The following is a 27,720-nucleotide window of genomic DNA, read 5'->3' as shown; positions in this document are numbered from 1 at the left end:
TGTGTTGAAACTTGAAGATGAGAAAGGTAGCTCGGAAACCCACTATCTTGAGGCCTTTGCCTGTGAACAATGGGCCAGTGTTCTATAGGAGGAATGCAGAATGCTGGTTGAGACATAGACAATTGGTCTGCGGGTAGTTGTAAAAAACAAAGCTATGATATTTGATTATTACATTGATTAGACATTGGACTAGGGTTTAGTTTTTCATCAATAAAATACCTGTTAGATTTTGTCTTTCTTCAATTGTTTGTTGTTTTGATTCTTTTACTTGTTTGTCACATATAACTCATGATGAAACTTGCATAAATGAAAATGTTTTGTCACAAAAATGAAAAACGAGATTTCGAGGGTATGAATAATTTTGAGGTCAAGCGTATACGAAAAAAGGCATTGAATCTCTCTTATTTATATCGCTTTGACAACAAGAAGTTGAGTGTCATAATTTAATTGTTATGTGTTGTATTGCTGTTAATTGTTGATCTTATTAAGCATTCAATGGTTTTAATGCTACTGTATATGTTTTCTTTGTTACAGTTATGTGTTTTATGTGTTATGTGCATGTAGAGCTGTAGGTTGGCGAAATGCACAGGGGACAGGTGCAGCGACTCATTATCGTTAACATAGTAGCATAGACAAAACAGTCAAAGCTAAAAAGGCAAAAGAGTTTTGTATGACCTAGAAGGAGTTGAGAAAGGGTTTATTACTTGTATGCTAGGTTGGACTGTATGGGGGGGAAAGACTGACCTATACAGGTTGGCAAGGCAGAGAAACAGAGATGGGAAGGACATGCAGGGGGTCAGGGTGATCAAGGATGGAGCTGGAAACATTCTGACTAATGCCAGTAGTATGATTGGGAAGAAGGAAAGAGTTCTTTAAAGCAGTGGTCCCCAACCGCCTGTCCGTGGACCGGTACCGGTCCGTGGATCAACTGGTACCCCCCCGTCCGCAATATGAATCTAAGGCCTTGATGAATGTGGAAAAATAAGAGTAGCAAAGATTAGTCAGGATGAAGTGGACATTGAAGAGGATAGAGTCTAAAGGCATTTGGCCTTGATGATATACAGTACCTATAGAGGGTTGGAATTTTTAATGTGCAGTTAATATGGCACAATGCTATATGACCAAAATTGCCCTTGTGTGTGACTATGTGTGTGAATTGCTGTTCTCTGTGTGCCCTACCATTGGCTGGCAACCAGTCCACAGTGTCCCCCACCGATTGTCCAAAGATGGCTGAGAGTGGCACCAGCAAGCCACCGACCCTGGTGAGGATAAGTGGCTATAAAAAATGGATTGGTTGAATGGAAAATAAATTACAGTAGAATGCCTTGATTGAAAATGACTCCTTAATCAATGATAATGACAAAATTGATCAAAATGATTGTGATATTCATTTTTGCCATAAATGTGTAGCCCTTGGTTATATGTTCTTGTTCTCTGTAGGATACCGCCACCGGGCAATGTAAGGATCTACCTGTTGTGTCTTCGTCTCCTGTGCAGATCCATCCTGCTGCCCCAAGTCAAGCACATGGTACCTTTTTTCTGCTCCGTCAAAGCCAATCAATCACTAAGCCCTGCAGTATCTTCATCTGCATAATACAATTGCATTCCCATGTTCAAACTTTTACTCGTCAGAAAAACAATCAAACCAACTAATTTGAAGATATATGACTCAGAGTGATTGTAACAGCTCTAAGAGGCAATATGAGTCCCTCTTCCCATTTGTGTATTATTTATGGGAGGGGCCACAGGCTTCAGCTCGAGAGCCATATTGAATAGGAAAGGTGATGGGGTCACCTTGTCTGACACCGCGATATAACCTGAAGGGCACAGATCCGTCTTTGTGGGTGAGAATGGAGGATTTGGCGCGTAGATACAGCACCTTAACCCAGGTAATGAAGGCATCCCCAAATCGAAATCTTATAAGCAATTCAAACATGAAGGGCCACGCTATTTGGTCAAAAGCTTTGGCTGCATCTAAGGCCAGGACCACCGCTCTAGGGTTATCTGATTGATCAGTGCATGAATTATTGAGTAACTGCCTCATATTAAAAAACGAAAACCTTCCCAGGATGAATCCTGTCTGACCTGTGTCTATGATGGCTGAAATATGCTTTCCCAGTTGGGTTGCTAAGACTTTGGTGATGGACTTTTGGTCAAAGTTGAGAAGAGCAATGGGGCTGTAACTCCCAGGCTCAGTTTTTTTTTTTTTTTGCCGTTTTTTTATTAGTAGGTATACAGTATGTTTGCTTCATACTGTGAACCTAGGATTTCTTGTTTATAGTGTAGTCCTTTATCAGTCTTAGCATAAGTGGGGCAAGACATTTATGGAATGACTTGAAGAGTTCACAGGCCAAATCCATCCAGACCTGTTGCTCCACTGGAAGGAAATGATTTGATTGCCTTAACTAGCTCTGTTTCAGTGAGGTCTGTGTCAAGCTCCAATATGGATGCTTCGTCTAATGTTGGTAGGTTCAGGGAGTCAAAAAAAGTTATCACTCTCCACTGCGACGGTAGCTGGGTTAGCTATGTACAGCTCTGAGTAGAATTCTTTGAGGCGTGAGTTCATTTTTTTTTTTTTAGGATTAACCAGTAGTCTTCCCATCTAGATTTCATTTAAACATTGCACGACTTGCCTGGGCGTCTTTTAACTGCTTGGCCAACAGCCTCACTGGTTTATCCCCAGCTCAAAGTGGTTTTGTTTGACCTTTAATTGGAGATTACTATTGGTTACATTAAGAATTTTGTTATACAGTAATCCCTCGCTGTATCTCGGTTCATCTTTCACGGGTTCGCTGCTTCACAGATTTTTTTTATAGTGTGGATATTTTTACAACGCGTAAAAACAAGCCTGAAGCAAAAGGCTAGCTTGGTCTGGCACGCGTTTTGCAGCACTTTATACTCAGTGCAGCTCCTCCCCCGCAGTCAAGGCATTATAAGTGGCAGTAAATGGAGTCTACAGCATACAAACAACACTACAACACAGGTAGAGAATCCTAGTAGATTCAAACAATCTAAATTCTTCTTAGCCTTTTTAACAGACTCCTCATCTCTCTCCAACGTGATGCTCTCCAGGAATTGTTTACGGTATTTACATCACGGTATTACTTTTCAGATGAATTATAAAGGTGTTTCTACCAGTGAACTTCCATAAGCAATAGTTTGTCCACCATGTTTTCTGCTCGTAAAGAAATTTCGGAACGTAGGCTTTGTGGAAAATCTAGCCTGCATGGACTCCACGTGAAGGGCCGTGGTTGCCGAAAAAATGTCATTTTGACAGGTGAAGCTCACGAACGCGTCAAGCTTAAACCAAGCTTAACACTTGAAGACAGGGTAAAAGTAATAAAGATAAAAGATGGATGAAGCAAAGTGAAAGACATTATGCAAGAAAATGGTTTGAGTATGAAAATGAATGTTTTATGTAGATTTGGCAATTTCTGTTTTTCATTTTTCTTTTTTTCAATGTTGGATGGTTTTGTTTTTAACTTCAGTCAGATTGTAGATTGCACAACACGTTTTTTTATGTTTAACTTCGAGAAATAGATTTGCTATAGTGAAACATGATTTCATTGTAGAAGAGTTCTACTGTATTGCACTCCATGATGTCATGTTTTACCCCCATGCATGCCAATTAAGCGTCACATTCTATCAATGAACATGTGCTGAGACAAATTAATGAGCGTCCCTGCAGCAAGGCTTTGATTTTCCTCAGTTTTTGATAATCGATGACACTGTTCTCACAAACTCATGATGCTACAAATGCATGCTATTTACCTTAAAATTGGAAATTCATAGTTGCAATATATAAATACATAAATATTTTTCTGTGACGGGATAGTTTTTACACTTTTTTCTTGTGGCATGGTGTAGTTTTTATCATTTTGCAATGTGATTGGTTCTATTGTCTCCCCTCAGTGCTTCCACATCCCTACTCTGCTCTTCCTGCTCATGTATTTCCCAGCCTTACCAATTTTGCTTCACAATCTGGTTTGCTCAGTAACACACACACTTTTCAGGTGAGATTTCATTTTGTTCTAATTTATTGGAAATGTTAAAAAGAAAGTTAAGTCAAAACTGTTCTTGACTATAATACTCTACACTGTATTTTTTATTAATATTGCATTAGTGGAAAATTAATTAGGCAGAAAAGTCTTGCTGTCGACAGAAAACCACATCACACTGCCTTAGAAGGAATGTTAAACGTACGGCCTGCAAGGATATTTAATCCGGCTCGCAAGATTTCGTGAAGCAAAGATCTGAGTTGGATTGAACCTGTTCGTCTTCTACCGATAATACTATGGCGTTATATTTGTGCCACAATTACGCACGCGCGGAAAAAAAAATTGAGCGGAGAAAATCTAAATGAGCGAGCGAAAACAGATTTTGAGAGCAAGAAAAAAACTATTGAGCGTGTAATGATAAGAGTTTGAGCGCGCGCCGATGGAGTTTGAACACAGAAAAAGAAATTGCTCGCTCAAAATTCCTTTTTGCTCGGTCGGGATAGCCCTCTCTCGCTCAACATCTCGCTCTCGCTCGCGATACTCCTCCCTCGCTCAACATCGCGTTTGCTCAACATTGAGCTCTCGCTCGCTCGAGTCGTCCTCTGCGCTCGCTCAGTTCTGCTCACGCGTTACGTTTGTGCCACAAAAACAGCCAATCAGAGCTTGTAAAAGCACTTTGATTGACACAGCTTAGTATCCAATGAGATTGCTTGTACGCTTGTACGCTGGGCTGGAGAATTACTTTTAATGTTATTATTATTACTGTATTGTATCATTTGACATAAATACTGTACCTTGTTAGTTTTTGTACTTTAATAATATAAGCCCACCCCTCCTGCTCACGTCGATGTGACGCACTCTCGTTTGCTCGTTCCGGGTGAAGACAACAAGCAATCTCATTGGATACCAAGCTGTCAATCAATGTTCTTTTACAAGCTCTGATTGGCTGGTTTTGTGGCACAAACGTAACGCGTGAGCAGAACCGAGCGAGCGCAGAGAACGACTCGAGCGAGAGAGAGCTCGATGTTGAGCAAACGCGATGTTGAGCGAGGGAGGAGTATCGCGAGCGAGAGCGAGATGTTGAGCGCGAGAATGCTATTGTGAGCGAGCAAAAAGGAATTTTGAGCGAGAAACTTCTTTTCAAGAACTTTTTTTCTGCGCTCAAAATCTGTTTTCGCTCGCTCAGTTTTATTTTCAACGCTCAAATTTTTTTTCCGCGCGTGCGTAATTGTGGCACAAATATAACGCCATATAATACTGGAATGCCCTAACGGGGCCATTACCAGACATTCGGCTTTGGTTGGTGTTGTATTACAAACTTTGTAAAGAAGTTGTACAGCCACAGATTTTTACTGTGGCATTTTTTTCCTCAGGATATTTGTGTTTAATTTTTATTTATTTATGTTAAGTTAATCTTGTGAGTTCTTTTAACAAATATATATTTCATTAACAAATGGAATAAAGATCATTGATAATTGAAAGAACAAATGGAAAACAGATCAGACAGAGCATAGAACATTTTAATTCATTTAATTACATGTAAAGAAAAATGCGATGTTGGGATACAATAACGGACCAAAAAGGAAGTCATCAACTTACCGTATTTTCCGGACTATAAGCTGCACCGCTTTGTAAACCGCAGCAACAAAAAAATGAACAAAAAACATTTTGCTACGGATAAGCCGCACTGGACTATAAACTGCATGTACTGTTTATGGTGATAACATGAAACTTTTAAATTTTCTTCATATATATTTTTTTAATTGTCTGCCAACTGCAGCATCCTATTTAACAGACTGAACATGCCTGCATATTTAGTCCCAACAATAAATTTATAGAAAATGGATGGATGGATTATACCAACAGAATACTGCAGAGCTAATTATCAGAAATCAATACTTCAATAGCATTCTCTCTTTCGTTGTTTAATTGATAGATTATTTTAGTGAACATTGCACACACTGCAAATAAAAAATATATACAATCATAAATTTATTCGGCAAGTGTTTATATGTTAGTTGACTGTCTTTAACATTGTTGTTGATTTATTATTCAACAGATACTACATGATACACCATACATGAGCCAAAATAAATGTGAAGTTCAACTTGATGACTTGCGTACTCTCTCACCGGAGTCTTGGTGCAGATAACCAGTCCTGAGAACAAATTCTCAACAAACTAAGTAATATTAGTTATTTAATGAATATGCAATAATGTTAATAATGTTAAATAATAGGAGAAAGGAAATAAAATACACAAAAAATACAAAAAAAAGGATTGTTCATGGTTACTGCAGCTATATTGGGGCGCACATAGAAATCTAGGAACTGATTCCCTACTTCGCGGGTTTCAGACTTCGCGGGGGGTTGACACCCCCCCCATTAACCGCGAAGTAGGGGGGATCACTGTTGTTTCCTCAATGCTGCCCCTGAGCTAAAATGAATTTTGACACCCTTGGCAACAACTCACCTGTTTTCTTCTCACCACCAAGTATGAAGAGGTTTTTCGGCACTGTGATGGTGCAACTAACATTATTATCATTATGATGGGATTTCCTTATTACTCCCCTTTTAGGTTAAGGAAGGCAATAAAAGCGGACCTTGTGCATTCTTAATCTTTGTTGTTGTATTGTTGTTTTCTCAAAGCTTTTTCTTCTACACACAGACTTCTGTTCCTACAAATCAGCTTCACTCTATGAGCCAGGTTTTTCCTGCACGTGTGCCTTACATTGGTAAGATAACTCGATGAACAAATAGGACAAAATTCAAAAACTTTCTCTAATATGTATTTTTGGATTTTAAGTGTCAAAACTATATTTCCTCCAGGCTCCAGTGACATGACTTCTTTCTTGATGGTTGAGGCCCGACAGCAAAACACAGAGGTTCGGTTAGCTGTCGGAAAATTATCAGACAGGGTTGAACATCTTGTGTCAAAGGTAAAAAATCCAAGAACATCCTGAACTGGCCTTAATTTCTACTTAAATTATTTTATTTTATAGATGGATGACCTTCAAAGGCAGGGAACTCTCTCCTTGGGCCTTTCTGGTATATCTATGGAGTCCTCCATGATCATGCAAAACATCCAAAGAATCATCCAGGTATATGCCAATAAACAACATTTTACCACCACTTTGTGTGACTGCAATGGTGGACCATCAGGGCCAGCAAGGCCTTCTCTGCTGGCCTAATATAACCTAACTATAATAAACTATAATAATTATAATAACTATAATAAAACTGGGCATCTTGGTGACGCAGTGAATAGCACGTGTGCCTCACAGTTCAAAGGTCCCGGTTCAAACCCACCTGGCTCGGGCCTTCCTGTGTGAAGTTTGCATGTTCTCCCTGAAGGAATCTAGAAAAAGCTTCTTGCCTTAAACTAGTTCCTAGCGTGTTCGTTTTTGTTGAAAGATCGCCCATACCACAACATAGTGAAACAATTGATTTAATCCAGACAGAGTGGGAAAATACACGAGGCCTCGGGCCAGTCCTGCCACAGGTCGGAGCGGAAAATGGCAACCTTTCACCTTCCACATTCAGTTCTTATACACTTTTGGGGCATGGAGTCCCACTGTGGAATGCAGGTGTGTGTGTGTGTGCGTGCGTGCACGTGTGTGCATGTGTGTGTGTGTGCGTGGTTGTCTGTTTGCGTGGGGAAGGTGTCTTCAAAAGTCTTTGTTCTGCCGGCCATTCTTTGAAGTGGGAGGAAGTTTGAGCACCATAAACCCTGACTGATATCTTCTCTTGAAGGCCACACCCAGTCTTTTGCCCATGGTGGGATATTGGTCGGGGGATGCCATCTGTTCCTTTTGGAGGTGCCGACTTGTCTTTATTTCTCATGGGCCATGACTATATCAGCTTTACACTGACATTATGTCGTCTCATTCTTTATTAGAATAACACAGTTCCATGTACACACTATTTTATTGATATATTGAATTTGAAAAATATGAATTTCCTTCATCCCTGAGCCCTGGTTCTCTCGGCACTCTGGCTTCTTCTCACACTCCAAAAACATGCATGGCAGGTGAATTGGACATGCTAAATTGTCTTTAGGTGTGATTGGGTGCGTGAATGGAAAGAGAGAGCTCCACAATGAAAAGGACGAAGAAAAAAAGATCGATTGTGACTGCCGTTTGTTTAGGTGCGTGATAGTATTTTCTTTATTTATTGTTTCATTTTTTCTTTTCAACTTGTAATTTGGACTTCATAAAATTTTGTGGACATTTATTTTAAATTATTATGCATTCTTTTATTTTTTGACAGCATCACGTATAATGACAAGATTCAATTGCTGTTTTGGGGTTAATTGATGTTTAAACGCTCCGGAAAATTGCCTGTGTAGTCCAGTGATGCGTATGTGTGCGCATGAGGGGTATTTATTCGAGAGTCTAACATCACAGAAGGTGTACGTGTGAAAGCCACGGACCGCCGCTGTGACTGTGGCACCTTTTGTACATACATAGTCCCTGCGATTGGCATTTAGGCATGATTGTTGTGCATAGTCCCTGCGATTGGCATTTAGGCATGATTGTTGTGTTAACTCATAAACTGCCATTGTCCATATCCAAGATCCATTTATTTGGCGGGTTAACATTGAATGAATAAATTTGTCTACCTATCACTGTACATCTCTGGCACCAGTGCTCTTGTTTGCTTGCATCCCTGCATCCTAAATGCATTATTTTATCTCGGGACGCATACTTTCAAATCAACGCACTTCCATCCGATGCAATGTCTTAATACGAAATCGACGTCATTATATTGATCCTGGAATTAAAAAAGAAATCGACATGCTTTCTGTCTGCTTTCGTGCCCTAGGCTCACTGTGCAACGATGTCACCACGTAGCCTGTTCTGGAAAGTCATGCATGGTGGCATGACACACAATAACACACAATGGAGGAAATTCAACCGCCCTGTCCTAATTCTGTAAACCTGTGTGACGCCCATATGAGAGTGCAACGTTTCGTCGTTTCACTCTCTTCAAATAATACAGGGTGACCCACAAAACAACGGGCCCCAACTCTAATTGGGCCCCGTTTCTTAGTGTTTTGTCCGAATGAAATGAAACTTTGGTCATAACTAGTTTAATATATTCAAAACATAACATCAAAACACTAGGGTCGTTGGCCTTTTTGTCTCCATTCTACAGCATATGTTCTAGATGGCCTCCATTTAGCTCCGTGCATTTCTTGAGGCGCAGCACAAAGTTGTCCATGACGTTCTTACAGACTGAATTGGTAATGGCTCTCATCTCCTCCCTGATGGCTTTCTTGAGTTCCGTGATGGTTCTGGGTTTCCCTGCGTAGAATCTGTCCTTAAGATAGCCCCAAAGAAAAAAATCTGGGGGGCTTAGGTCCGGGCTATGGGGTGCCCACTCAAAATTAGTCTTGAGACCGATCACTCGGCCTCCGAAGTTCTCTTTCAGCCAATCTCGGGACAGGTTTGAGGTGTGAGAACTTGCTCCATCTTGCTGGAACCAGAACTTGCTCATGAGCGACGGGTAGATGGTCACCAATACAGTACAGCGTCAATATTTTATTTCGAGACAACAGTAAAGCCCCTGAGCCAATCAGGATTCAGAGCACAATGCGCTGTAAATTAATGTCCACTTTGTAAAAAATCAGTGAAGCAGCGAATCCATGAAAGATGAACCGCGATACAGCGAGGGATTACTGTATTCCCTATTTATCTCGTGTCATTTAACCATAATTTTTTGTTTCCTCTTGCAATTTCTCCTTTTACCTAGCTGTTTCCCATATTGATAAGATTGCCAAGAACACCTTTGCACCCAAAATTTGCAGTTTTTGCCATTAAAAGACTCACAAAAACGACCACAAAAAATCCAAAATGTTGACATTTTCCAGTTTTTCCCCTTGTATATCCCACAATATTTGATCCATTCTAGCTGTTCTAACTTTATATGTTAAAGCGTGTACATACCAATGCCATCTTGAACACATACACACATTTGCTTGACCGGTGGATTGTCTCCTGGTGGCTAGCAAAAATTTAAAAAATAAAAAATAAATAAATAACCTGCACTGGACTATAAACAGCAGGGCTCAAATCACGAGGAAAATGTCACTGCTTATAGTCTGAAAAACATGGTATTTAAACGGTGTAGTGATGTGTAGACGTTTTATGTCCACCTTATAATATTCTTTCTTTGTTTTTAGGAAAATGAATGTTTAAAAAAGGAAATATTTGACAAAGGCTATCGTATTGAGACGCAAAATTGTCAGATAAGCGAGCTGTTCAACGAAAGCCAAAGGTGAGCCTGACTTTCAACCACCTCACCTCTTGTTGTCTTGAGTCATGCCCACTCATTGATCTCTTGTAGGTACATGGAACAGAACAACTCACTTTTAGGAAAGAGAAATGACTCCCTCAAGTCTTCGAATGAACAGAGTGAGTCCAGACTCCTGCAAGCTGAACAAGACAAGGTTAGTGTTGCCAAACTGTAGCTTGTAGCTTTGTACTATGCTTGAGGGTTCCGTATTTTGGCTTCGGTCATAGGTATTTTGCCGAATTTGGCGTCATGAATTTTTTTTCCATTAATATAGGCAGTAAAATGTTTTTCAAAATACAGACTTATATTTATTTTTCTATAAAAATTGGAAGGAAATTATGCTTTTTATTTAATTTTGAAAACATATGTAATAATTTAATAGTTAACTAAAAAATGTTATTTGATGCAGAGGAACATAACTAAAGACAGCAACTATATTTGTCCCAATTACAGTATCTGTCATTCAACTAAAATATGCACTTCCCCCCAAAAATAAAGATAAAGTAAAACCTTTACCTCTATTGTGTCATCTCCACAAGCAGTCCCCTAAATATTGCAAGCATGCTCTGAATAAAATTCAAGCAAAGGTTTTGCGTAAATGTGTATTCCGGGCTTATGCAAATGCACATGACAGACATGCACATCCCTAATCTTCATGCTCCCCGTAACAGAGAAGTCACTATTTCCCATTATTTCCCCATTATTTTTTCATTTCAAGCCCCCTCATCAGTTAGCAAGTCCCTGGTCCGTCTCGTCAGCGCGGGATCATCAATTCCTTCACAGTCGATGAATTTTCTGAGATTTTGAGCTCAGTTGCCCCTTTTAAGCAAAAATCGGCCAAGCCAAGAGCAGATCCATGGGTGAATGACACCACCCGTGCTGCTATGCAGCGCTACAGGCAAATTGAACGGCGATGGAAAAAGAACAAACTACATGTATCTCTGGAGATGCTTCGAGACTCTTTTGCAAATTTTCAGAGGACTGTGAGGGAGGCAAAATCTCACTTTTTCTCTAACATTATTTCCAGAAGCAGCCATTGTCCCTGGGTGTTATTTAATGCAATTAATTCTTTTTTAACCCCACCTACCTCTACTGTAACTGATGTCTCATTTGCCACATGTGAGAACTGTCTTTGTTTTTTTGTTGACAAAGTGAATTTGGTCCGACAGGCTACCAACAGATATCCCATCAAGGATTTGCCTGTTGCCCCAGCTCACTCTGTTGTATTCGAGCACTTTGAACTGGTTTCTCTCTCCTCACTTGCTGACATTGTGCAATCATTGAAACCTACCAACTGTCCTCTGGATGTTATTCCTGCTAAAATGCTAAAGAGTGCTTTCAATACTGTTGGGCCTGCACTTTTAGTATTAGTAAACACCTGTCTTAGTCTAGGATCTGTCCCAGCTGCTTTTAAACATACTGTGGTTAAGCCCCTTTTAAAAAAAGCATAATTTGGCCCCTCGGTTTTAGCAAATTCTAGACCTGTCTCACATTTACCCTTTCTCTCTAAGGTGTTAGAGAAGGTTGTCTTTGTTCAGTTAAGGTCCTTTCTGGAAGACAACTCTATTTTTGAAAAATTTCAGTCAGGGTTTAGATCCCATCACAGTACTGAGTCCGCCCTGCTAAAAGTGCATAATGATATTGCTCTGTATGTTGATGCCAAGTTTCCTGTTGTCTTAGTACTACTAGAGCTGACCACACAGTCCTCTTTGTCTTGCCTCAACCATTATGTTGGCTTTTGCAGCTCAGTACTTGAGTGGTTTACATCAGTGGTCCCCGTGGATCACCTGGTACTGGGCAACGTGGGCTGCATCCAAAATAATGTTTTGGAGATGATTTAGTTTTATGCAACGTGCTCATTCGTGGGGCTTTCTGTCGCTGTTGTACTTTTTGTCCACTTTGTTGTCGCACGAGGAGAGGGGAGGGGGGTGGAACGAGCTTGCTGTGCACTTTACGGTACATCCAGAAAGAATAGCATTTGTGAGAACTTTCACTTTTCTGTGATGTGACAGAGCCAATATTTTCACCGATAGCACCTTTATTCTTTGCGGCAATACTCGCCTGCCAAAAAATAAAAGTTTTAATGTCGCAATCAAATGGCCGAGACCGTGCTAAATATTGTGCTGACAATGCTGCGCTATCGTTAGCTTAGCACAGTAACTACGGTTCAACAGCTGTTAAGTGAAGCAAACGCTGCACATACCAGTTGTCCCAAGTTCTCGCTTCCGCCTTTCTACAAGCCAGGCGAGTGCTTTTGCTTGGCTCTGTTTTGTATTGAAAGTTCAGCTGGCCGTGTTGGATCGCTCCCGGTGACCGCAAAGCGGCCGCCATGATTCATTCCTGCCCCCTGCGTGAGCCGTTGATTGTTCCAGAAGTTGATCGGCTGTGGCAACGCGAAATGTGAAAAAAGTAAAAAAAAAAAAAAAAACTCCACGCGAAAGGCGAAATTTCGCTTGATCTGGCCGCTGTTGATATTCCATACATAGTGAGAAGGATGATGTGGTATTTAGAGCAGCCAGCACCCCCCCCCCCTCCCCCGTCCGCAATATAAATCTAAGGCGTTGACCGCTCCGTGGTTATCAAAAGGTTGGGGACCACTGGTTTAGATCGTATCTGTCTGATAGAACCTTCTCTGTTAGGATTGGTGACTTCTGCTCCGCCAGTGCTGCTCTCTCATGCGGGGTCCCACGAGGTTCTTTTCTCGGCCCTTTGCGGTTTTCTTTATACATGTTACCACTTGGGTCAATTATAGCAAGACACAACCTTTCTTTTCATTGTTATGCAGATGACCTTCAAATCTACCTGCCACTGAAACCTGGTAGTGTTGATGCACAAAGTTCCCTGCTTGCATGTATTGACATGTATTGACTGACATCAAGAAGTGATTGGCTCAAAATTTTCTACATTTAAATGATGACAAAACAGAGTGCATTATGTCCAGGGACACAGTAATGACTGGCTTTGGCCCCTTGTCTTCCTCTTTTAATCCTTCTGTTAGAAATCTGGGTGTGATTTTTGATAGTGCTTTTAAATTTTGATAGGAAAGTTAACAATGTGGTTAAGACAAGTTTTTCCTAATTACGCCTGTTAGCTAAGGTAAAAAAATATTCTGAGCCATCACGACCTGGACAGAGCTATACATGCTCTTATATGTATATATATACGTATGTATATATATATGTATGTTTATGTATATATATATATATATATATATATATATATATATATATATATATATATATATGTATATATGTATGTTTATGTATATATATATATATGTATATATGTATGTTTATGTATATATATATATATATGTATATATGTATGTTTATGTATATATATATATATATATATATATATATATATATATATGTATGTTTATGTATATACATGTATATATATATATATATATATATATATATATATATATATATATATATATATATATGTATACATATACGTATATATATACGTATGTATATATATGTATGTTTATATATATATATATATATATATATATATATATATATATATATATATATATGTATGTTATATATATATATATGTTTATATATATATATATATATATATATATATATATACATATATATATATATATATATATACATATTTATATATACATATATAATATATATATATATATATATATATATATATATATATATATATATACATATATATATACATATATATATATACATATATATATATATATATATATACATATATATACATATATATATATATATATATATATATATATATGTATATATATGTGTATAATATATATATATATATATATACATATGTTTTCTTTTTTTCTTTTTTTTTCTCTTTTTCTTTTTTTTTCTCTTTTTCTTTTTTCAGTCAAAATACATGGCAGCTTCCATTTGTTCTGGAAGCAGTGACCCACTGTCAACTTTCTTTTTTATCCATAGTCTTCATTTTAGAAACTGACTGAAGAGGGCCACACTAACGTCATTCAGTGATGGATTTATTCTGACATCTAACATTGGTATGAGAGTTGTGTATTCTGAGAGGAAGAGCTAGCGAGTAGCATATTTGTTAAAGCGCCTAAGAGGTGAAAAATAAAATTGCTTTATTGTACACCTATATATTCTACTGACTTTTGACTTGCCACACAATATTCACTTAATGCCCGAAGCTGCAGGCCCGTGGAAATTGGAACACTGGCCACATTTGTTTCTTGGTCCAGACTTTGGACATAACCTGTATAAAATTATGCTGGATTTACATAGTGCCAATTTTATTATAGTGCCTTATTTTATTATTTATGGGGTAACATGAGGTTTCAGGTTTATTTCCCCTTCATATTGCAACTACTTTTACGTGTGATCACAATTATGCTACTTTTCATGATACGCTGGCTGCCTCCAGACAGAGTTTCAGACTCAATTGTTAGTCGTCCTCTCTGCTGTCTGAAACATTATCAAAAAAATAAGCTAAGGAGAGCTACTTTTATCATTTCTTTCCCATATTGGTTTCTATATCACCATGTCATTTCTGCTTTTACAAATGGTTTACTTTTCATTATTGCATGGGAAATATTTTAGGTAGAGGTTCCTACCCGATACTGTCATTGCATCTTCTTTACTGCCCACCAGATTCAGTTGAGGGAAGAACTAGCGTCAGCCACAACTCATCTTTCTCAAGTGAAACTAGAAGCTTTGACTCATCAACAGGAGGTGTTGGAGATGCAGATGAAACTAAGCAAAAGCCTGCTTGACTTTGAACGCCACTCTAAACACATCTGTGAGCTGGAGTCACAGCTGGAAGGTTAGAGTTAATTTATATATGATCATTGGCATCTCTTAGGTTCATTCATAAAATGTGAATAATGCCTTAATGAAGGTATGAAATGTATAGTGTCGCTATTTTGTACTGATATGGTGCACTGCTATTTTAATTGCTGATCCAAACATTCTCATCTTGCTAACGCATCAGTCTGTAGACCAGGGGTCACCAACCTTTTTGAAACTGAGAGTTACTTCTTTGGTCCTGATTAATACAAAGGGCTACCAGTTTATGTGAACACACCAATCATGTTAATGATTTTTTCACAATAATTAAGGAACCGCTGTAGTAAATATGTAAAACAAGTGTTATATGTAAATGTATAAATTCAAAGAAACTCACCAATGTCCTGTAAGCTATTTGCGGAACAGGCATGTGGACTGCTCATGTGATCGTTGGGGGCCACCTGGTGCCCGCGGCACCACATTGGTGATCCCTGCTGGAGACATACAAGCCTGATACGCATTTACACGTCTGAATCATACCGTGGAAAATTGAGTTAACTTTATTGCTGTTGTAACATAGACTTCTTATTTACCTTTTGGTCTATAAAACACATACTTGGCTTGGCCCACGTTCTACGATAATGAACAAATGACACAGTCACTGATGTAATATTTCAACTAGTACTGTATGTGCTTGTTTGTGTTAGACCTGAAAGAAGTAGCTGAAAGAGCCCAGGCTCAGTATCGTTCAGAGATGCAAATACGCAAAGAGTTAGAGCTGAAGCTTGAAAACATGGATGAGGAAGTTAAAGACCTGAAGACAAAACAAGATGGTCTAAAACAAGTGAGTTGTTTTTATAATGTTACAATGCTGTACTGTTACAGGGTGATTCCACCACATCCGCTGTGCTCCATCCCGCATCCGCAATGACGAACGCATACCCGCCCGCGACCACTGCTTGCGTTCCCAATCCGCCTCGATGCGTCACACTTTCCTAACATTCCTTGGGAAGTCAAACTATGCATGCGCGGGGATCATCAACTCGGTCATTTGTGGAACGTTTGCTTCGATAACACTTCATTGCATAAGCCTAAAAAATGCTTCTTGGGTCTCCGGATGCGACCCCCATTCACTGGGAAGCTGAGAATATCGTGCTAAAACAGTGCGTGGTCAAATCGTCTCTCTTTTTTTTTCTTTTTTTTTTTTTTTTTAAATTTTGGCGCTAACAAATTAATTCAAAACTGAAAACAAATGTGAATAAATAAAAACACAATACACACTAAATATGTAACACATGCTTAATTTACAATGGAGGAGTATATTCATACAACGTTTGTTTTAACTTTGAAGTGAATTAATTGTACTGCAACTCAGACAGTAATATATATTTGTATACGTTCGTGTCACTTAAAAGGAGGAAAGTGTTTGCTCATTTTGTCGCAATTGCAAAGGCAAGCAGAAGCACTCCCTTTTGGCTTCATTCAATCAATCAGCAAAAGACAAAACAATTTTGCTTTTGTAACCAGATGTAGATCACGTTCTATTTCCTGTTTTGTGCTTGCTGAACTGTGGAATTGATGCGGCGGCGTGCACGGTAGACCAGATTGTTCAAGTCTTGCGTAAAGTTGACGGACCATGCCGGACCGTGGCGGAACGGAGCAGAGCGGACCGTGTTGGATGTTGTGGAATCGCTCTCATTCATTAACCTGGGTGCGTCGTGCTACGGCACACTACAACGGAGCGGAGCAGAGCGTGGCGGATGTGGTGGAATCACTCAGTTTGTGTTTCTGTTTTGCCTTTATATACAGAATGCTGGGAGGGAAATGTGGAGTTACTTGTGATAGATATCAAGCAAATGTGTGGTTCTGGTAAAGCTGTTAATTTATGGAATACAGTGGCTTGGCCTTTGGTAGCAGAACAAGCACCCATTTGACACTTATATGCATCATATGCTTGCCAATGATCTAATTAGCATATGAAAAAAATTGCGACCATGCTTGTTTAGTAGTGCAATAGTTAATGTTAACATCAATGCACATCCCTTCACACGGGTTATTTGTGGCGCATTGTCTGTTTAGTAATAGCTAATGCTTATTTAGTTTTCGTGGCGACGTGACCCTCCTGTCAAAAATCTGACAGGTGAGTCACGCCTCCACAAAAACATCAGCTGACAAAAAGATGAGCCACGGGACCATCAGGTGACACTGAAGAAGGCAAAAGAAAAAATAGCAAAACATGTCAGGTTAGAACCTCTTAGAAATTTTACAATTTTAAAGTTTTTTTACTTTCGAATTTTAAAGTTTTTAAGTCTTACTACTGTCTGATAGAGAAGAAAACAACAACAGATTTTAAACTATAGACAGAATGAAGGTTGTTCAAGTACTACCTGAAGTTACAGAGAGATATTCATCAAAGATTTTCGCCGCCTGGAAAATCTGACCAGGAAACAGGCTCACTATTGAAACCACCTGAGGTTCAATCTGCGCTGCAGGGATGAGGAAATCATATGGCAAGTCTCAACATCAAGAACCCGATCCCAAACAGGAACGCGGAATGACAAATGGATTCACAACTTATCGAGGCACACTCTGACACAAGCAGAACGCAGCATATTAGCAAAAGGTCTTAACTACGCGGTCACACCTAGAAACATACCATATGACGATTTCATTTTAGCGGACTTAGCATGCAAAAAAATCTAAAACCAGGGACAAAAAGCTGCACTACGAAACAAAATAGCAGGCATATTAAGGACAGCAAAACCACCACCAAGCAACATCTCAAAACAAGAAGCAAAAGCAATGGCCACGCTAGCGAAAAACAAAACATCACAATCCTGCCAGGAGATAAAGGCAGAACAACAGTTATTATGAACACGGATCAATATGAGGAAAAAATGCTAGAGCTATTGGACGATAATGCCTAAAAGATACTCAAGAAAGACCCAAGACAAAAAACATAAAATCAAAGCACTACTCAAAACATTACTCAATGAAGACCAAATAAATAAATCATTGTACAGTTACCTGTTTTGTTTTTTTTTTTTTTTTCCAAGATGGCGGCGCGTGTAGACGCAGCGGCCATTCGCTCTTCCGACAATGCGTTGTTTTATTTGTCGAACAAGTGTTTGTCTTTTTCCGGTCAGTTTACACCACAATACGTGTACCTTTGACGGGTCTCCTTACAAATCCGGAGAAGCAAGATTTGCCGAGTTTTAAACACGGAACTGGAGAACTCGCAAAGGGAACTGGGGCTGCTACGCCGGCCTGCTAATTCACCGGACTCACCTGCTACCCCTCCCCCGGAAAGGAGGCGCCGGAAGCGGTGCGCCAGGACAAGGAAGCGGGGCAAGCGCGGAGGTATCCGAGCTAGGCTTGAGGCCAACCCAACTTGCCCGGCCATACCATCTATCCTTTTGGCGAACGTTCGCTCGCTGGACAACAAAATGGACGATATCCGACTTCTGAGATCAGCAAACCAAAAAGTGAGTGACTGTTGTGTGTTAGTTTTCACTGAAACATGGCTAAATAGTAACATTCCGGTCTCCGCTATCCAACTAGAGCAGCTAACATGCTATAGATCCGACAGGGCTCTCGCAGAGGGGGGGGGGGGGGGGGGGGGGGGGGGGGGGGGGTTGCACAGTGGCGGCATGTGTGTTTACATCCGCGAAGCGTGGTGCCGGGATGCCATTGTAGTATACAAACACTGCTCACCTCTGGCGGAATTCATGATCGTGAAGTGTCTCCCCTTCTATTTGCCAAGGGAGATGAGTTCAATCCTGCTGGTCGCTACCTATATTCCCCCAACTAACAACAGCAACAGAAGTGCGGCACTGAATGAACTGTACCAGGCTATCAGTGAACAACAATCAGCACAACCAAACGGCTTCATCATCCTTGCTGGGGATTTCAACCATGCTGATCTCAAAACTGTTCTCTCGATATTTCATCAACAAATCCACTTTGCAACAAGGGGACATAACATTTTGGACAGTGTTTACACTCAGCACAAAGGAGCCTACAAAAGCACCCCCCTCCCCCACATTGGTGCCTCTGACCACCTCACTAATATGCTAATGCCTGCATACAGACCAAGAGTGAAAGTCATCAAACCTGTACTGAAAAAAGTAAGGGTGTGGCCACAGGAGGAGACCTCAGCCCTACAGGACTGCTTTGAGTCAACAGACTGGGACATTTTTAAGGAAGCAGCCACCTACAACGGCATCACAGATATTGAGGTGCCCACAGTGACCTCCTACATCAAGATGATCACCACACGGGCCAACCAGAAGCCATGGGTAACAGGAGACAACCACAGGCTGTTGAGGGCAAGAGACAAGGCCTTCAAAGCTGGGGAGAAATCAGCCCTGAGAACAGTGAGAGCCAACCTGTCCAGTGGCATCAGGAAAGCTAAACAAGAATACACTAACAAGATAACTTCTCACTTCAAGGACAGCAAGAATGCACACAGCCTATGGCAAGGCATTTAGGCTATCACAGACTACAAACCTGCACCACAAAGCTGCAAGAGCCACATCACTCTGCTCAACAACCTAAACAGTTTCTTTGCACGCTTTGAGGAACAGAACACCACCCGCGAACAGAAAACGCCACCACCTTCGCACGACCAGCCTCTGTGCCTGTCTGCTGCCAGTGTGAGGACACTCTCCGCCATCAACACCCGGAAAGCAGCAGCTCCAGACAACATCCCTGGCAGGGTGCTGAAAGACTGTGCAGAGGAGCTGAAAGATGTTTTTACAGACATCTTCAACACCTCCCTGAGGCAAGCCATTGTGCCATCAGGCTTCAAAGCTGCCACCATCATACCTCTGCCAAAGAAATCCTCCCCATCCTGCTTCAATGACTATCGTCCGGTGCTTTGAACGACTAGTTCTGTCACACATAAAATCCATCCTGCCCCCCAGCCTGGACCCGTATCAGTTCGCCTACAGGGCAAAGCCATCCACAGACGACGCAACCTGCTCTGCCCTCCACCCGGCACTCACCCACCTGGACAAGAAAGACTCATATGTGAGAATGCTGTTCATAGACTTCAGCTCAGCGTTCAACACCATAATACCCCAACAACTCAAACTGGACAAACTGGGCCTCAGTAACTCACTCTGCAACTGGCTACTGGATTTCCTCAGCCAGAGGCCTCAGGTGGTGCGTGTTGGCAACAACATCTCTGGCAGGATCACCCTGAGCACGGGGGCCCCACAAGGCTGTGTGCTCAGCCCCCTCCTCTTCACCCTACTGACACACCACTGTACAGCAACCCACAGCTCCAACCACCTCGTGAAGTTTGCTGACGACACAACACTGGTGGGCCTCATCTCCAACGGCGACGAGACCCACTACAGGAAAGAAGTGGAGCTTCTGACCAGATGGTGCAAAGACAACAACCTCCTGCTAAACATCAGTAAGACCAAAGAGATGGTCGTCAGCTTCCAGAGAAGCCACACTCAACACCCCCCACTGACCATCGATGGTGCTGCAGTGGAGAGGGTGAGCAGCAGCAAGTTCCTGGGGGTGCACATCAGCGATGACCTCTCCTGGACCACCAACACTGCATCTCTGGCCAAGAAAGCACAGCAGCGTCTCTACTTCTTGCGCAAACTGAAGCGGGCAAGTGCCGCGCCACCCATCATGACCACATTCTACAGAGGAACCATCAAAAGCATCCTCACAGCTGCATCATCGTTTGGGGCGGGAGCTGCACTGACTACAACAGGAAGGCTCTACAACGCATCGTGAGGACAGCTGAGAGGATTATTGGTGCTCCACTCCCCTCCCTCCAAGACCTGTACACCACCCACCTCAGCCGCAAAGCCGTCACGATTGTCACCGATACAAGCCACCCTGCACACAGTCTGTTCAGCCTCCTGCCCTCCGAAAAGAGGTACGGGAGCCTCCGCTCCCGCACCACCCGACTCAGGAACAGTTTCATCCACCAGGCCGTGAGACTGCTGAACTCTCCCCCCTTCCCACCAGTGAAACTGCTGAACTCTCTCTCTCTCCCCTCCTCTCTTACACATTCAGCCCCAGCCAGAAGAAACACCTAGCTGCCGCCCCCCCCCCCAAAAAAAAAAAAACTTTGCTCATGCACTTGCAAAATTTGCACAGACTTGCTGCTGCCATATTTATTTATAATTATACTTCCATTGCACTAGCGATTACACTTAGAACTATAACAACTACCTCAAATGCACACAACTGGAACAACAGTCAGAGTTGTCTTGCTTTGTTTCGTACTGTTGGATTGTCTTGTCATATGCTGCTACTTATGTCTTGTCTTGGGGTACTTTTGCCATACCTGGTTGTTTGTATTTAGTTTTGAGTTTTAGTTATTAGTTTAGCAACACTAGGCAAAGTAGATCTAACATACTGCACATTACATTACTATAGATAAGAATCTAGTTTTTAGAATTGTCTCGTCTTGCGCACCTGCACTTTTTTATTGTATATGTAAAACGCAGAGGATAGTGAGAAACGTAATTTCGATTCTTTTGTATGTTAAGCACATGTAAAGAAATTGCCAATAAACTGTACTTTGACTTGACTTTGACTGGTACCCACAGCATCCCCAGGATCTACACTAACCAGGTACACCTCTCCGCGCCATAGTGGACAGCATTGGTTCTGTAATATATAACTTATCCAAAACACTCACAGAAATACTAAGACCATTACTAGGGCTCACAAATCACCACTGCAAGAACTCCACACAATTAGCCATAAAACTAAAAGACATAAAGGTACAGCAAGATGAAATGTTTATATCACATGATGTCACATCCCTTTTCACCAAAACATGATCACAGGCCACCATAAAAATAGTGCAGGGCAGATTACAGAAGCAGACAGGACTCTCACAAAACGCACAAACCTCACCGTAGAGGACATCACCCTGCTCCTTCAGTTCATTGCTACATCTACATACTTCCAATTCAGGAACATCATCTATAGACAAAAAGAAGGATTTGCCATGGGAGACTCACTATCACCTATCATGCGCAGTTTTTTTGATGGAGAACTTAGAACAAAAAGCACTCACATCCATCCCGGACACATATATACCATCTCTCTGGAAACGCTATGTGGAAGACATTTTAGAAAATGTCAAAACAGGACATACACAACAACTCACACACCATCTCAACACTATGGACACTACCGGTAACATCAAATTCATACATGAAGAGGAAACAAACAAATCCATAGCCTTCCTGGATTTAAACATCAACCGCACAGAAAACGGAGACATCATAATAAAAGTACACAGGAAAACCACACACACACATCAGTATCTTTTATGGACATCGGAGCACCCAGTAAAAAAAAAACATACAGACACACAAGGAGCTATCACAGTACCATACACAAGAGGGCTGACAGAACGTATTCAAAGAGCAATGAGGAAACACAACATTAGTACACTGGTCAAACCACTCACAACACTCCGAAAAATACTGGTTCACCCCAAGGACAGAATACATTTGGAAAACAAATGCAACACTATATAGGAAATACCTTGCCCATCATGCAATAAAACACATCGGGGGGACAGGGAGTCTTTTCAGTACAAGAAAGAAAGAACACAAAAAGGAATGTGAGAAGGATTATAGATTATTTTTTTATCCATGCAAATAGCAAGTTCTTCCACAAGTTCCAATAAAGCCATAGAGGTGGGTCTTTTTTCTCTGAATCCTAATTGGTTATTGCGTAAAAGATTATTCCTCAATAAATTTGTCGTCTTTCGGAAAAAAAAATAAATTTCAAGAATTTTTGAGAACTGTGGCAGCAGCAATGATATTAAATTGAATTTAATTGCATACGTTGAATTGGTATGTTTTTTCATGACATTATTTGGTATATTCAATGTGTTTCATGTGTCCTGTATGTTATGTTATGTTATGTTATGTGAGGCGTAAAAGTTCCAACTCGATATAGTTGGGACTCGCCTCCACACACAGCTTGGGGTCTGATACTAGTCCTCTCGAGAGGGGTGGACTCTCTCCACTCTGAGTTGCCTGCAATGAGAGATGCAGACCAGATATGGGCATACTTATTGACCCACGGGTCAGCACCTGTACTTTGGGGTTCACCCTCCACCTTCAGGTAGGGGGGGACAGGTCTGACTCTGGTTTGTCCTTATGCACCAACCTACAGTTCACAGTACCCACCATTTTTGGACTCCTTGGAGGGTGTGCTGGAGAGCGCTCCCTCCGGGGACTACCTCAGTCTGCCAGGAGACTTCCATGTTCATGTGGGAAATGACAGTGAAACCTGGACTGGTGTGACTGGGAAGGAGAGCCTACCTGATCTGAACCCAAGTGGTGCTTTGTTATTTGACCTGGTGGTGAGCCTATGCTCATCACAGATTGTCCATAACAATCACCATCTTCAAACATAGGGGTGTCCTCATTTGATAAGATATGGACTCCCTTCTTGTCTTTTATCAATTCAGCAAAGTGTCAGCGAGACCTTCCAAATTAATACATTTTTTTTCTTTTTTTGTTGTTTTTTTCTGTATGGATATGTATACAGTGATCCCCCCTACTTCGCGGTTAATGGGGGGTGTTAACCCCCCGCGAAGTCTGAAACCCGCGAAATAGGGTATCAGTTCCTAGATATCTATGTACAACCCAATATAGCCGCAGTAACCATAAACAATCTTTTTTTTTGTATTTTTTGCGTATTTTATTTCCTTTATCCTATTATTTAACATTACATTATCCGTATTAACATTATTAACATTATTGTATATTCATTATATAACTAATATTACTTAGTTTGTTGAGAATTTGTTCTCATGACTGGTTATCTGCACCAAGACTCCGGTGAAAGAGTACGCAAGTCATCACGTTAAACTTCACATTTATTTTGGCTCATGTAGGGTGTATCATGTAGTATCTGTTGAATAATAAATCAACAACAATGTTAAAGTCAGTCAACTAACATATAAACACTTGCCAAACTTTAATCTATGAATTTACTGTATTTTTAGCCGACATTAGCGGGTTAGCAACAACTAACAACTACTAACTATAAAGTGCAACCTCTACACAAACGAACACATAAACAGAATAAACACTCATTGCTTACTAAACATAAGCAGTAGGGTGCGTTATCAACATAGGTGATAATAAACTATAAATATGAGCTTACATTGTCATTCACTACGTCACCGTAACGAGTCGAATGACGCACAGAGAACGTAAAACAGGGAACGGAAATGTAACGCGACCCGACAAATTAAAAGCATGCATTTCAAAATAAGATAACAAACACGAACTCTAACGCTTGAAGAATTCTTAACATAGTTATTAACTAATATTGCTTAGTTATTTGATGAATACAGTACTATGTAATGCACTTTTTTGCTTTTTTCAATTTTTTTCCATTTTTGCGCATTTTTTAAATTATTTTTTATTTTGAAATATTTTTAATTTTTCCTGGAAAAACCCGCAAAGTACTGAGACCGCGAATTAGGAGGGATCACTGTACATTTGCATGCGGGTATATGCATGTGTATGTATTTGTGTCTTTTATTTATTGTTTTTTTTTTTTATGACTCTTGCCTTGTTGAAACAGATACAGTGGGCCCCCGGGTTACGAACTTAATCCGTTCAGCGGCTACGCTCGTATCTCGAATTGCTCGTATAGCGGGCAATCCAAACCCATGTTAATTCGTGAATGCGTGCAACGCGCGCCGAAGCCTTAAGTAAAAACGACACACTGTATACATATATTAAAATTGGGTGACATAATCTGCTGTACACTTGCATTATATAATAAATACAATGGATAATTAGCTTTTACCTTTGAAACGACGAGACTTGAGCTGGGTTTAAGCAGAGGGGGGCAGAATCCAACGCGTAAAGTTAACACGGCGATAGATATGCTATTGGTCTTACAGTGTTACAGTAACTCTTTCAGTCAGGGTGCAAATCACGCAGATACTAAAACATCATCCTCTTATTTCTTTCTTTACCGCTGCTAGTAATTTTAGAAGCTATGTCTAACAGATAAAGTTTGCAAAGTCTTCACAACATTCCGTTTTTCACTAATTTTCTCTCCTTCCTTCCATCCTGTCCCATCAAGCTAGATAAAGGCGTTCGGCCAATAGCATATCGGCATTTCTGTGATTGACGTGTGACGCCGGCCAATAGCATCTCCGTGAGTGAGACCGGGTGACCTTAATCGACCAATAGCATATTCGCATCTCCGTGACTGACTGATAATTATTCACACTTTTTTTTTAAACGGTTGGAATGTATTGACAATTAATTTTAAAAAAAAACACACATTTAAACCAATGACAATTCTTTGTCCTGCAATCGGCATATTTAATTTCATGTCAGCTGTTTTTCCCTTTAGCTGTACAAACACTACACTTAAATGGTAATATATTTAGACACCGTGAGTGAGACAGTCAGTGTGACGTTGTAAGACCAATAGCGTTCACGTAACTGCCACAAGTATCTACTGATGATTGATGATGTCGCTACTGTTGATTTTATTGACGCAATTAAACGAGAACATTTCTACATACTTAATGACTGAATTGTCGGAATGCTCGTAAGGCGAGAGGTTTGTTCGTAAGCGGAGGACAAAAATCTCCCTGATCCACGCTCGTAAGGCGAATTGTTCGTAAATCAGGGTGCTCGTAAGCCGGGGGCCGACTGTACTTTCTTTTATTTTGTTATACCTGGTGTTATAATTTTACTTCACTGCTGATTTGCTTGGAATGACTGCCAGAGTGAAGGCAGGGCGGAGCTTATTTGGAGCTTAGGATGCCAGTCAGACCTGGCTGACCCCTGTCAAAAGGAGTTTCAACTCCCAATTATGGCAGGAGGTAGGGGACATTCAGTCTAAATGCTCTATGTTCCACACCATTGTCGAAGGCCGACTGGAGTTGTGGCCTTAAAGTGGCTGGTGCCTGTTGTGGCGGCAATTGCCAAACCTGCTGGTGAACACCAATGGCAAAGGATGTCGTCAAGCTGAAGGAGTTCTAATGCGCCTTTTTGGCTTGTGCGCTTCCGGAAGCAGCTGACAACATACCGGTGGCCAAGCAGAATGCGGCTTCTACTGGACAGAATTTCTAGGTGTAGCTAAAGCATTTTGAGGGGGCTAAGTTTTCGGGTCTTAGTCTAGCATTGCATCGCTGCTATTTGCAGATGATGTGGTGCTGTGGGTTTCTTCAGGCTGTGACCTCCAATTCTCACTGGAGTTGAATGCGAATCGACTAGTATGAAGATCAGCACCTCCAAATCCGAGACCACAGACCACAGAAAGAACGAGATCACGGATCTAAGCAGCCAAAATGAGTTTCCTGCCCAGAGTGTCCGGGCTCTCCCTTAGAAATAAGGTGAGAATTTCGGTCATCCAGGAAGGATGCCTCTACGGCCAAATGACCACTCCCAAATTCAGAAGTTAGAGACATATGTTTACTACATTATAAGTTTTGTAATAATTTTCTTAAGTTAAATTCTGCAATGACAGTAGCCGCGCAGCGCTTAATTTTGCCTGCCAAGCGAAGTTAAAAAAATTTAACTTCTGTGTGGCATTGTGACAGCCAATCAACTTCGGGAAGGTTCAACGAATTACACAGGGGGCAGGAATTAATCATGTCGGACGGTTTGCTGTCACTGGGAGCTCCAACACGGCCAGCTGAGCTTACAGCTTCAATATAAAAACGGAGTCAAGCAAGAGCACTCACTTGGCTTGTAGAATGGCGGAAGGGAGAATTTGGGACAACTGGTATGTGCAACGTTTGCTTCCTTTTTTAACAGCTGTTGAACCGTAGTTACTGTGCCAAGGTAATGATAGTGCAGCATTGACAGCTCAGTGTTTTGCGCGTATCGACTACTTGTTTGCGACGTTGAAACTTTTTTTAATTTTTGTTTTTGGCAGACGAGTATTGCCGCAAAGCTTGGGACACGCATTGTAAAAAAGAATAAAGGTGCTGTCAGAGAAAATATTGGCTCTGTTACATCCCAGAAAAGTGAAAGTTCTCGGCAATACTCTTCTTTCCGGATCCACTGTAAAGTGCACAGTAAGCTCACTCCCCTCCCCTTGCGTGACAAAAAGTGACTTCACAAAAAGTGATCTTGACCCCGCGACAAAATGCCTCGTGCCGAGCGTAAATGACACGCTTTGTCAATCAATTTAATACAGATTGCTTAACAAAAAGCATTAAAAGAAAAACAAAGCATATTTTATTTAAGGCCAAAATTTTGATTTGGCCATGTGGGTTTTCCAGGGTTAAATATTCTATTGTGTTTTTCTTAGTCTAATCTTCTTTTTTTCTTTTTTTTTTAATAAGATTGAAATTAAAACTGTTTGTGTCTTACCGTTATTTGTAGATAAAGTCCATGCGCCTGTCCTTCGCCACAAAAACCTCCGTTACTTTGTTGTAAAAGTCTTCCTTATTTTCCTTTCATTTTAAAAGTCTCTCCGCCTCAATGGAGATGATCACCAGGGACAACCACTTAGCCATTCTTTTGACGTTATCTTCTGTACCGTAGTTTGAAGCAAATCTTCAAACCTTTAGCTCTGGCGTTGGTCTACCTGTGTTAATCACATCCTCTTTTGACTGAAAGTCTAGATTTGAGAAATCTTTAAGCTTAGATATATAATC

The 27,720-nt window shown here is 40.8% G+C and overlaps 1 protein-coding gene across 5 annotated transcripts in view; it reads left to right on the top strand.

Annotated features, from left to right (window-relative positions):
* Nucleotides 1-27,720, top strand: part of fkbp15b (FKBP prolyl isomerase family member 15b) — a 69,524-nt gene that overhangs the window by 20,759 nt on the left and 21,045 nt on the right. For 2 of the 5 annotated variants that reach the window (XM_088414884.1, XM_088414855.1), the window contains 10 exons: nt 1,186-1,262; nt 1,441-1,528; nt 3,913-4,013; nt 6,665-6,731; nt 6,826-6,935; nt 6,999-7,097; nt 10,181-10,275; nt 10,345-10,447; nt 14,940-15,111; nt 15,782-15,918. In XM_088414884.1, the coding sequence (XP_088271010.1) occupies nt 1,186-1,262; nt 1,441-1,528; nt 3,913-4,013; nt 6,665-6,731; nt 6,826-6,935; nt 6,999-7,097; nt 10,181-10,275; nt 10,345-10,447; nt 14,940-15,111; nt 15,782-15,918 (1,049 nt within the window). The remainder of the gene's footprint in view (nt 1-1,185; nt 1,263-1,440; nt 1,529-3,912; nt 4,014-6,664; nt 6,732-6,825; nt 6,936-6,998; nt 7,098-10,180; nt 10,276-10,344; nt 10,448-14,939; nt 15,112-15,781; nt 15,919-27,720) is intronic. The other 3 variants (XM_088414866.1, XM_088414875.1, XM_088414893.1) reach the window with 3 other exon arrangements.

The sequence above is a fragment of the Hippichthys cyanospilos genome, chromosome 1 (assembly GCF_059441005.1).
Source record: "Hippichthys cyanospilos isolate Australia breed blue-spotted pipefish chromosome 1, RoL_Hcya_1.0, whole genome shotgun sequence".
Taxonomy (NCBI): domain Eukaryota; kingdom Metazoa; phylum Chordata; class Actinopteri; order Syngnathiformes; family Syngnathidae; genus Hippichthys; species Hippichthys cyanospilos.
Note: the sequence above shows the minus strand (reverse complement) of the source record. Positions and strands in the feature narration are given on the sequence as shown.